Source organism: Coregonus clupeaformis, chromosome 13 (assembly GCF_020615455.1).
Source record: "Coregonus clupeaformis isolate EN_2021a chromosome 13, ASM2061545v1, whole genome shotgun sequence".
NCBI lineage: Eukaryota > Metazoa > Chordata > Actinopteri > Salmoniformes > Salmonidae > Coregonus > Coregonus clupeaformis.
In genome coordinates, this window is record NC_059204.1 from 29,430,279 (window position 1) to 29,443,080 (window position 12,802).

At 42.6% G+C, this 12,802-nt stretch overlaps 1 protein-coding gene across 1 annotated transcript in view; it reads right to left on the minus strand.

Annotated features, from left to right (window-relative positions):
• Nucleotides 1–12,802, minus strand: part of LOC121579216 (serine/threonine-protein kinase 10) — a 59,801-nt gene that overhangs the window by 32,511 nt on the left and 14,488 nt on the right. Inside the window, exon 2 of the mRNA XM_045224479.1 lies at nt 11,509–11,673. Coding sequence (XP_045080414.1) covers nt 11,509–11,673 — 165 coding nt within the window. The remainder of the gene's footprint in view (nt 1–11,508; nt 11,674–12,802) is intronic.

Consider the following 12,802-nt stretch of genomic DNA (forward strand, 5'->3'; position numbering starts at 1 on the left):
CGACTGATCCGTGTAAAGGAAGGAATGAATGGGGCCATGTATCGTGAGATTTTGAGTAAAAACCTCCTTCCATCAGCAAGGGCATTGAAGATGAAACGTGGCTGGGTCTTTCAGCATGACAATGATCCCAAACACACCGCCCGGGCAACGAAGGAGTGGCTTCGTAAGAAGCATTTCAAGGTCCTGGAGTGGCCTAGCCAGTCTCCAGATCTCAACCCCATAGAAAATCTTTGGAGGGAGTTGAAAGTCCGTGTTGCCCAGCGACAGCCCGAAAACATCACTGCTCTAGAGGAGATCTGCATGGAGGAATGGGCCAAAATACCAGCAACAGTGTGTGAAAACCTTGTGAAGACTTACAGAAAACGTTTGACCTGTGTCATTGCCAACAAAGGGTATATAACAAAGTATTGAGAAACTTTTGTTATTGACCAAATACTTATTTTCCACCATAATTTGCAAATAAATTCATAAAAAATCCTACAATGTGATTTTCTGGAATTTTATTTCTCATTTTGTCTGTCATAGTTGACGTGTACCTATGATGAAAATTACAGGCCTCTCATCTTTTTAAGTGGGAGAACTTGCACAATTGGTGGCCGACTAAATACTTTTTTTCCCCACTGTATACAGAAGACAGCCCTATTTGGTAAAAGACCAAGTCCATATTATGGCAAGAACAGCTCAAATAAGAATAGAAACAGTCCATCATTACTTTAAGACATGAAGGTCAGTCAATCCGGAACATTTCAAGAACTTTGAAAGTTTCTTCAAGTGCAGTCGCAAAAACCATCAAGCGCTAGGATGAAACTGGCTCTCATGAGGTCCGCCACAGGAAAGGAAGACCCAGAGTTACCTCTGCTGCAGAGGATAAGTTCATTAGAGTTAGCAGCCTCAGAAATTGCAGCCCAAATAAATGCTTCACAGAGTTCAAGTAACAGACACATCTCAACCTCAAATGTTCAGAGGAGACTGCGTGAATCAGGCCTTCATGGTTGAATTGCTGCAAAGAAACCACTACTAAAGGACACCAATAAAAAGAAGAGACTTCATTGGGCCAAGAAACACGAGAAATCTGTCCTTTGGTATGATGAGTCCAAATGAGATTTTTGGTCTTTGTGAGACGCAGAGTAGGTGAACGGATGATCTCCGCATGTGTAGTTCCCACCGTGAAGCATGGAGGAGGTGGTGTGATGGTGCTTTGCTGGTGACACTGTCAGTGATTTATTTAGCATGGCTACCACAGCATTCTGCAGCAATACGCCATCCCATCTGGTTTTGGTTGCGCTTAGTGGGACTATCATTTGTTTTTCAACAGGACAATGAACCGACACACCTCCAAGCTGTGTAAGGTCTATTTGACCAAGAAGGAGAGTGATGGAGTGCTGCATCAGATGACCTGGCCTCCACAATCACCCAACCTCAACCCAATTGAGATGGTTTGGGATGAGTTGGACCGCAGAGTGACGGAAAAGCAGCCAACAAGTGATCAGCATATGTGGGAACTCCTTCAAGACTGTTGGAAAAGCATTCCAGGTGAAGCTGGTTGAGAGAATGCCAAGAGTGTGCAAAGCTGTCATCAATGCAAAGGTTGCCTACTTTGAAGAATCTCAAATATATTTTGATTTGTTTAACACTTTTTGGGTTACTACATGATTCCATGTGTTACTTCATAGTTTTGATATCTTCACTATTATTCTACAATATAGAAAAAAAATATAGAAAAAATCAAGAAAAACCCTTGAATGAGTAGGTGTCCAAACTTTTGACTGGTACCGTTATATATATAATATACATATATATATACACACACACACACACACACACACAACACACACACACACACACACACACACACACACAGCTGTGGACATTTTTTCTTAAATCAGCATCTCTACATGTATGACAGCCATTCCATTCCAGTGTCTGTTGAATTCCAACACAGGCACACCTCATTCTACTGAACTAGGTACTGATTAGGTGATCACCTGAACCAAATCTTATTTAATGAGGAAAAGCATAAAAACCACTGCTGTGGTCATCACTATCCTCTTGCAATAGGACCAGCTGGATGGCAAAAACAGTGCTAATAGTACCTCAAAAGCAATATTAATCAAAAAATAACAATTGACCATGCCAAAAGAGTTGAAAATGAAAGTTTTTAGTGAGGAAAAGAAGGGTTCAATTCTGGCTTTACTGGCAGAGGGATACAGTGAGCATCAGGTTGCTTCCATCCTTAAAATTTAAAAGACGGCGGTTCATAAAAACAAGGTCAAGCAGCAGACATTGGGGACAAAGCTACAAACCGGCAGAGGGCGAAAATGACTCTACTGACCGGGATGACCGCCAATTTATTCGAATGTCACTCAACAACCGTAGGATGACATCAAGTGACCTACAAAAAGAATGGCAAACGGCAGCTGGGGTGAAGTGTACGGCGAGGACAGTTCGAAACAGGCTCCTAGGGGCAGGGCTGAAGTCGTGCAAAGCTAGAAAAAAGCCCTTCATCAATGAGAAGCAAAGAAGAGCCAGGCTGAGGTTTGCAAAAGACCATAAGGATTGGACCGTAGAGGACTGGAGTAAGGTCATCTTCTCTGATGAGTCCAATTTTCAGCTTTGCCCAACACCTGGTCGTCTAATGGTTAGACGGAGACCTGGAGAGGCCTACAAGCCACAGTGTCTCACACCCACTGTGAAATTTGGTGGAGGATTGGTAATGATCTGGGGTTGCTTCAGCAAGGCTGGAATCGGGCAGATTTGTCTTTGTGAAGAACGCATGAATCAAGCCACGTACAAGGTTGTCCTGGAAGAAAACTTGCTTCCTTTTGCTCTGACATTGTTCCCCAACTCTGAGGATTGGTTTTTCCAGCAGCACGATGCGCCATGCCACACAGCCAGGTCAATCAAGGTGTGGATGGAGGACCACCAGATCAAGACCCTGTCATGGCCAGCCCAATCTCCAGACCTGAACCCCATTGAAAACTTCTGGAATGTGATCAAGAGGAAGATGGATGGTCACAAGCCATCAAACAAACAAAGCCGAGCTGCTTGAATATTTGCACCAGGAGTGGCATAAAGTCACCCAACATCAATGTGAAAGACTGTGGAGAGCATGCCAAGACGCATGAAAGCTGTGATTGAAAATCAGGGTTATTCCACCAAATATTGATTTCTGAACTCTGCGTGTGCGTATATATACAGTGGGGGAAAAAAGTATTTAGTCAGCCACCAATTGTGCAAGTTCTCCCACTTAAAAATATGAGAGAGGCCTGTAATTTTCATCATAGGTACACGTCAACTATGACAGACAAAATGAGGAAAAAAAATCCAGAAAATCACATTGTAGGATTTTTAATGAATTTATTTGCAAATTATGGTGGAAAATAATTATTTGGTCAATAACAAAAGTTTATCAATACTTTGTTATATACCCTTTGTTGGCAATGACACAGGTCAAACGTTTTCTGTAAGTCTTCACAAGGTTTTCACACACTGTTGCTGGTATTTTGGCCCATTCCTCCATGCAGATCTCCTCTAGAGCAGTGATGTTTTGGGGCTGTCGCTGGGCAACACGGACTTTCAACTCCCTCCAAAGATTTTCTATGGGGTTGAGATCTGGATTCTGGCTAGGCCACTCCAGGACCTTGAAATGCTTCTTACGAAGCCACTCCTTCGTTGCCCGGGCGGTGTGTTTGGGATCATTGTCATGATGAAAGACCCAGCCACGTTTCATCTTCAATGCCCTTGCTGATGGAAGGAGGTTTTCACTCAAAATCTCACGATACATGGCCCCATTCATTCTTTCCTTTACACGGATCAGTCGTCCAGGTCCCTTTGCAGAAAAACAGCCCCAAAGCATGATGTTTCCACCCCCATGCTTCACAGTAGGTATGGTGTTCTTTGGATGCAACTCAGCATTCTTTGTCCTCCAAACACGACGAGTTGAGTTTTTACCAAAAAGTTCTATTTTGGTTTCATCTGACCATATGACATTTTCCCAATCCTCTTCTGGATCATCCAAATGCACTCTAGCAAACTTCAGACGGGCCTGGACATGTACTGGCTTAAGCAGAAGCGGGGGGACACGTCTGGCACTGCAGGATTTGAGCCCCTGGCCGGCGTGTTGACTGATGGTAGGCTTTGTTACTTTGGTCCCAGCTCTCTGCAGGTCATTCACTAGGTCCCCCCGTGTGGTTCTGGGATTTTTGCTGATGAGTTCTTGTGATCATTTTGACTCACGCTCGTGGGCGTATGAGAGATTTACAGGCCTCTCTCATATTTTTAAGTGGGAGAACTTGCACAATTGGTGGCTGACTAAATACTTTTTTCCCCATGTATATGTGTGTGTGTGTGTGTGTGTGTGTGTGTGTGTGTGTGTGTGTGTGTGTGTGTGTGTATGTATGTATATATATATATCCACACACACATACACACACACCTTAGTCAAATACATTTATACTCAGTTTTTCACAATTCCTGACATTTAATCCAAGTAAAAATTCCCAGTCTGAGGTCAGTTAGGATCACCACTTTATTTTAAGAATGTGAAATGTCAGAATAATAGTAGAGAGAATGATTTATTTTAGCTTTCATTTCTTTCATCACATTCTCAGTGGGTCAGAAGTTTACATACACTCAATTAGTATTTGGTAGCATTGACTTCAAATTGTTCCGGGTAGCCTTCCACAAGCTTCCCACAATAAGTTGGGTGAATTTTGGCCCATTCCTCCTGACAGAGCTGGTGTAACTGAGTCAGGTTTGTAGGCCTCCTTGCTCGCACACGCTTTTTCAGTTCTGCCCACACATTTTCTATAGGATTGAGGTCAGGGCTTTGTGATGGCCACTCCAATACCTTGACTTTGTTGTCCTTAAGCCATTTTGCCACAACTTTGGAAGTATGCTTGGGGTCATTGTCCATTTGGAAGTCCCATTTGCGACCAAGCTTTAACTTCCTGACGTCTTGAGATGTTGCTTCAATATATCCACATAATTTTCCTTCCTCATGATGCCATCTATTTTGTGAAGTGCACCAGTCCCTCCTGCAGCAAATCACCCCCACAGCATGATGCTGCCACCCCCGTGCTTCACGGTTGGGATGGTGTTCGTCGGCTTGCAAGCCACCCCCTTTTTCCTCCAAACATAACAATGGTCATTATGGCCAAACAGTTCTATTTTTGTTTCATCAGACCAGAGGACATTTCTCCAAAAAGTACAATCTTTGTCCCCATGTGCAGTTGCAAACCGTAGTCTGTCTTTTTTATGGCGGTTTTGGAGCAGTGGCTTCTTCCTTGGTGAGCGGCCTTTCAGGTTATGTCGATATAGGACTCGTTTTACTGTAGATATAGATACTTTTGTACCTGTTTCCTCCAGCATCTTCATAAGGTCCTTTGCTGTTGTTCTGGGATTGATTTGCACTTTTCGCACCAAAGTACGTTCATCTCTAGGAGACAGAACGCGTCTCCTTCCTGAGTGGTATGACGGCTGCGCGGTCTCATGGTGTTTATACTTGCGTACTATTGTTTGTACAGATGAACGTGGTACCTTCAGGCATTTGGAAATTGCGCCCAAGGATGAACCAGACTTGTGGAGGTCTACAATTTCTTTTCTGAGGTCTTGGCTGATTTCTTTTGATTTTCCCATGATGTCAAGGAAAGAGGCACCGAGTTTGAAGGTAGGCCTTGAAATACATCCACAGCTACACTTCCAATTGACTGGAATGATGTCAATTAGCCTATCAGAAGCTTCTATAGCCATGACATCATTTTCTGGAATTTTCCAAGCTGTTTAAAGGCACGGTCAACTTAGTGTATGTAAACTTCTGACCCACTGGAATTGTGATGCAGTGAATTATAAGTGAAATAATCTGTCTATAAACAATTGTTGGAAACCTTACTTGTGTCATGCACAAAGTAGATGTCCTAACCGACTGGCCAAAACTATAGTTGGTTAACAAGACATTTGTGGAGTGGTTGAAATATGTGTTTTAATGACTCCAACCTAAGTGTATGTAAACTTCCGACTTCAAATGTATACACACACACACACACACACATTACCCCTTGGCAGAACGCACAGCATTGATTTTCACTGCTACACAGATGATACACAACTTTATATTTCTATGTCACCAGAGGATTTTAGCTCCACAGAGAAATTATTAGACCGTATTAGTGATTTAAATACTTGGATGGCTCACAACTTCCTCCAGCTAAATCAAGACAAGACCGAGGTACTTATTGTTGGGGCCAAAGCACAGAGAATCTAGCTGCACATTTTAATTAATCGGCAATAAAGACAAAACACCAGGTAAAAAACCTTTGTGTTATTTTAGATTCTGAACTAAATTTTCAATCACATATTAGGATTGTGACCAAAATAGCTTTTTACCACCTGAGGAACATTGCCAAGGTGCGGCCGTTTCTCTCTCAGGCTGATACATAGAGACTCATCCATGCTTTTATTACAAGCAGGCTTGACTGCTGTAATGCTCTCATGTCTGGTCTACCCAAGAAAGCCATTGGTCAACTGCAGAACATACAGAATGCTGCAGCACGGGTCCTGACCAAGACCAGACAGAGAGCACACTGGTTTAAAAGGTCTCTGCCTGTGAGTTTTATAATTAATGTATTCTATTGGTTTTTAAATCAATCCAGGATTGTGCACCCCAATACATGTCAGACATGCTTTTAAGTTATGTACCCAGTAGGTCCCTCAGGTCTTCTGGCACTGGCCTTTTAACTATCCCAAAGCCTAGGACCAAGGCATGGAGAGGCAGCCTTTAGTTATTATGCCCCCAGCCTCTGGAATAGCCTGCCAGAGAACCTGAGGGGGGCTGAAACTGTGGACATATTTAAAAGAGATCTTAAAACACATATTTTTACCTTTGCTTTTCCTTAGGGTGCTTTTTGGTCGTTCAGTTTGTGTCACTTTTTTTTTTTAATCTAATGTTTGTTGTGTAGTAAATATTTCAGCTTTTATTTTCATAGTTTTTTTTATTAGTTTTTTTTTCCTGTAAAGCACATTGCGTTGTATTCCATGTCTGAAATGTGCTGTATAAATAAAGCTTGATTTGATGATACATGACAGTACGTCGTCAGGAGGGATTCAGAATGGAGAGGAACAGTGAGATAACACAACGCTCTACGTGATGTTGTACTGTAGCACCACTGAGATGGTGGGTGAAAGGGAGTGAGATAAAGTGAACAAAAGAGGATAAGGGTATATTTACTGTAAACAGAGTGACACTGTGCTGGGGGGGGATAAAAACATACACAGACATCATTCACCTCCTGTTTAATGGTCCCTCTCCCTGTCTCCATCTCTACCTCTGCTTGGTAACAACCGAACAGAACACAGCAGCATTTATTTAGACAGAGCCCTCTCCTCTCCTTGTCAAGAGGCAGCTTCAAGGAGATATACTTATACACAAGGAATAAATTATACATACTAATTACACCCTCAGTCTCACAGTGTGCAGTAGGGTTTTGTGTTGGCCCTGGGAGTGGCAGTAGACTACCCTGACTGCACACTAAGAGACACACCATCCAGTTGAACATGATGCCCTTCTGTTAACAACTATTAATAGAGTTCTATAGTTTATTATGGGTTGATTTCCAGATGAAAACATTCTCATGGCTGGCTTCAGTCCCTCTCAACTAATAATGAAAAACATAATTGGTCCTGTAAGACAGGGTCTGTTTGATAAATCAGAGGTTTGCTAGTTAGTCAAGATGGAGTGATTCCAGAAGTGAGCAAAAGCTTATAAGGGTGTGTGTGTGTGGTGTACAGGCGTGTGTCTATGCCTCTGTGTGTGTCTACTGTCCATGCTTGTGTGTGTGTGTGTGTGTGTGTGTCTACTGTCCATGATTGTGTGTGTCTACTGTCCATGCTTGTGTGTGTGTGTGTGTGTGTGTCTACTGTGTGTGTCTACTTGTGTGTGTGTGTTAATGTCAGTAGTCAATTAGCTACCCTACAGTAAAGGCCCCCTGTTTCTCACGCTGTGGCTGTAGAGCTGATTGTTCCCAAATGAGAACAAACAGCCTTCTCTCTCTCTCTCCACAGAGTGGGTGGGCAGCGGAATGTGCTCTCCGGCTGAAAGAGGGGGGTTTCTGAGGCCCGCAGCCCAACTGCCGTTTCCGTCCGCAGCATCTCTTCAGCAGAGACACCCCGCCCAGCCTAGGCAGACTGGCATCCTCCAGGGATCACACATCTTTAGTCATCCCATTGGCACTGGCCCTTGGCCAGGGAGAGGCTCTCTCGCTTTGTGGTGCTAGTGTGTGTGTGGAGGTGTTATGGTCAGATGCCTCATCCACACCCAGAAACATATTGGGTTGTTCTGACACTGGAGAGAGAGAGTGGTGAGGGAGCGGCCAAACTATAACCTGCTTCTTTTGTGATGATATCCAAGTATGACAGTTATATTATGTGTCATCTAAACCGCCGATCTTTACAGTGTAGAAATAAATAGTGAGAAGTGGTGTATAAGCACTGTGCTGTGATGGTGCACTGCATCTGGCCACTCACTCGGGGGAGCGTTTCTTTTTTTATTTTCTTAGGAAATACCCTGGGCCTCTTGAATAAGATCAGATGAAAGTCTGACTATACTGCCCATGTATACTCAATGATAGACTGCACCATTTTCATGTAGAATAGTTGAGTTCTTGAGAATGAGATCAGAGAGAAAGCCGAAACCCCACCAAGGACACACACAGACAGGAAACGTGTGGTTTGAAAGCTGTACGTGTATTTGCACATTGGCCTTTATCAAAACACAATGAGCTGACACAGTCTCAATGCGGAGGCCTTGTAGAAAGCAAAAAGCACCTTGCGCACCGTGGAATTCCAGCTATGCCCTAACAGGGGCGTAACAAGCCGCTGGGTTTTGAACTGCTGGGAGGGGAGGGGGAGCAATAGACCTGCTGCCATATCTGGTGTGGTGGCCCCCCAATTAGGGAGGTGTACAAGGTGCCCCAACACTGCACTAAAGCCCTGTGATGTCCTACCCCACTCCCCTGTCTGTTAACCTTCTACTCTGAACCCTCCGAGACTGAATAATTTGGTCTACACAACCATTTAATTGGGAATGATAGGTATGAGGCTGGACTGAAATGTAGAAAATGCTAACAAACATGTGTGGCATCTACTTGGTCTATAAGAACAACACTTAAAAGATGAACTATGCAGATACCGCGCCGCCATTTCCTGGTTGCTAGTACGCTTAATTTCAGTTTATGTGACAAAAAAAACAACAAGCAGGTGTAGTGTAGAGAATCATTGTACCATCTAAACCGCTGTGAAATATATTTTCCATAACCGAAAATATTTTATTTTTAGCTGTTGGAAACTGGTGTACAAAAACGAAACTTATGTCCAGTTTATGGTTTCAAAGGTCACATTCGGTCATGCAATGGTAGTTTCAAAAATAGTCAGATATATACAGTGGTGTGAAAAAGTTTTTGCCCCCTTCCTGATTTCTTACTTGTTTGCATGTTTGTCACACTGAAATGTTTCAGATCATCAAACAAATTTAAATATTAGTCAAAGATAACACAAGTAAACACAAAATGCAGTTTTGAAATGAAGGTTGTTATTAAGGGAAAACAAAATCCAAACCTACATGGTCCTGTGTGAAAAAGTGTTTGCCCACCTGTTATAACACAACTCAACTGTGGTTTATCACACCTGAGTTCAATTCCTCTTGCCACACCCAGGCCTGATTACTGCCACACCTGTTCTCAATCAAGGAATCACTTAAATAGGACCTGCCTGACAAAGTGAAGTAGACCAAAATATCCTCAAAAGCTAGACATCATGCCGAGAAATTCAGGAAGAAATGAGAAAGAAAGTAATTGAGATCCATCAGTCTGGAAAAGGTTATAAAGCCATTTCTAAAGCTTTGGGACTCCAGCGAACCATGAGAGCCATTATCCACAAATGGCGAAAACATGGAACAGTGGTGAACCTTCCCAGGAGTGTCCGGCCGACCAAAATTACCCCAAGAGCGCAGCGACGACTCATCCAAGAGGTCACAAAAGACCCCACAACAACATCCAAAGAGCTGCAGGCCTCACTTGCCTCAGTTAAGGTCAGTGTTCATGACTCCACCATAAGAAAGAGACTGGGCAAAAATGGCCTGCATGGCAGAGTTCCAAGACGAAAACCACTGCTGAGCAAAAATAACATTAAGGCTTGTCTCATTTTTGCCAGCAAACATCTTGATGATCCCCAAGACCTTTGGGAAAATACTCTGTGGACTGACGAGACATAAAAGTAACACCGCATTTCAGAAAAAGAACATCATACCAACAGTAAAATATGGTGGTGGTAGTGTGATGGTCTGGGCCTGTTTTGCTGCTTCAGGACCTGGAAGACTTGCTGTGATAAATGGAACCATGAATTCTGCTGTCTACCAAAAAAACCTGAAGGAGAATGTCCGGCCATCTGTTCGTGACCTCAAGCTGAAGCGATCTTGGATTCTACAGCAGGACAATGATCCAAAACACACCAGCAAGTCCACCTCTGAATGGCTGAAGAAAAACAAAATGAAGACTTTGGAGTGGCCTAGTCAAAGTCCTGACCTGAATCCTATTGAGATGCTGTGGCATGACCTTAAAAAGGCAGTTCATGCTCGAAAACCCTCCAAATGTGGCTGAATTACAACAATTCTGCAAAGATGAGTGGGCCAAAATTCCTCCACAGCGCTGTAAAAGACTCATTGCAAGTCATTGCAAACGCTTGATTGCAATTGTTGCTGCTAAGGGTGGCCCAACCAGTTATTAGGTTGTAGGGGGCAATCACTTTTTCACACAGGGCCATGTGGGTTTGGATTTTGTTTTCCCTTAAAAATAACAACCTTCATTTCAAAACTGCATTTTGTGTTTACTTGTGTTATCTTTGACTAATATTTAAATTTGTTTGATGATCGAAACATTTAAGTGTGACAAACATGCAAACAAATAATAAATCAGGAAGGGGGCAAACACTTTTTCACACCATTGTATAATTCATCATAAATGTCAGAATCCAACCCAATGTGTATCAGAGTTCAGAATAACATCATAAAGTGTTGCTACGGTATGAACAGTGTACTAGATTATTTGTTTTAACAATAACTTGTTGGCTTGGGACCATTTTCTTTTTTGGATACATTTCATAATTCCTACGATACTTGATGTCCGGGCCCAGCATGCTTCATAAGGTCACTTGTGTTTGTCTTGGAACACATGGGCAGATTACAAAGTACATGCAAAACTGCAGTGTACTCAATAATGAGAGTAGAGAAAAGCAAAAAAAAAGGAAAAGTATCCAGAGAGGGAGAAAGTAAAACATCTAGTTAGCTCATCATCAGGTCAGGCCAGAACCTATTCTGTAATAGAGGGCTCTGGAGTGGATCAGACCATTGATTTGGCTAACAGTTTTGGGTGTTCCAGAACAAACTCCACACGGTCCAGTTCCGGTTCACCGTCGGCACAGTGGCTCACGGGTGGCCCACTGTCGGCCCGGAGGTCTTACCCAGAGCTTGGCATCGTGGTAGAAGGCGTCCAGCAGCTTGACGATGTAGCAGTGGTCACACTTGGCCAGGATGTCTATCTCGACCATGTAGTCCTCCAGCTCCTCCTCGGTCTTCGTCTCGATCACCTTGGCCGCAGCCAGCGCTCCAGTCTCCTTGTTTTTGGCCTAGAAGATAAAGGAGTCAACATTTACATAATCTTCTCCTCATTTAGTGTTTTCATGCGATGAAGGACATCCAGCCATTTATACATTAATTTAAAAGGCCTTCTCACGTTGCCTTACCATTATATATATATAAGTTAATTTTGCGATTCTATCCTAACAGGAGTTATGATCTATTGGGTGACTGGTAAATGTCAAAAGGTCAGCACACAGGAAGTAGGCTACAAACATCATTTCTGCACAAGGGGGCTATTTCAATAGGCTACACAAGGACAGTGAATTTTATCAGAGGGTATATTGGGTAATACTAAGAAAAATCATAGGTGGGGCCCAGTCGTGACGAACTAGTATGGGCGTTAGGAAGGAAATTGAACTTGCGAAAACCACCCTGTTTCGAAATGCACTTCTGTGTTTCTTCTCATGTGAATACAATTGAAAGGTAGTGAACACATCATGAGTCTCATATATTGCTAAATAAGTAAATTGACTTCATTGAGTTAAAGTTGAAATACTGGAAACTAAATTTGACAATATAGGTTGGACATCAAAAACAAAACAGTGCCTTGCAAAAGTATTCACCCCCCTTGGCGTTTTTCCTATTTTGTTGCATTACAACCTGTAATTTAAATGGATTTTTATTTGGATTTCATATAATGGACATACACAAAATAGTCCAAATTGGTGAAGTGAAAAAAATTACTTGTTTCAAAAAATTCTAAAAAATAAATAATGAAAAAGTGATGCATGCATATGTATTCACCCCATTTGCTATGAAGCCCCTAATTAAGATCTGGTGCAACCAATTACCTTCAGAAGTCACATAATTAGCTAAATAAAGTCCACCTGTGTGCAATCTAAGTGTCACATGATCTCTGCAACACCACTAAGCAAGGGGCACCATGAAGACCAAGGAGCTCTCCAAACAGGTCAGGGACAAAAAATTGTGGAGAAGTACAGATCAGGGTTGAGTAATAAAGAAATATCTGAAACTTTTAACATCCCACAGAGCACCATTAAATCCATTATTAAAAAATGGAAAGAATATGGCACCACAACAAACATGCCATGAGAGGGCCGCCCACCAAAACTCATGGACCAGGCAAGGAGGGCATTAATCAGAGAGGCAACAAAG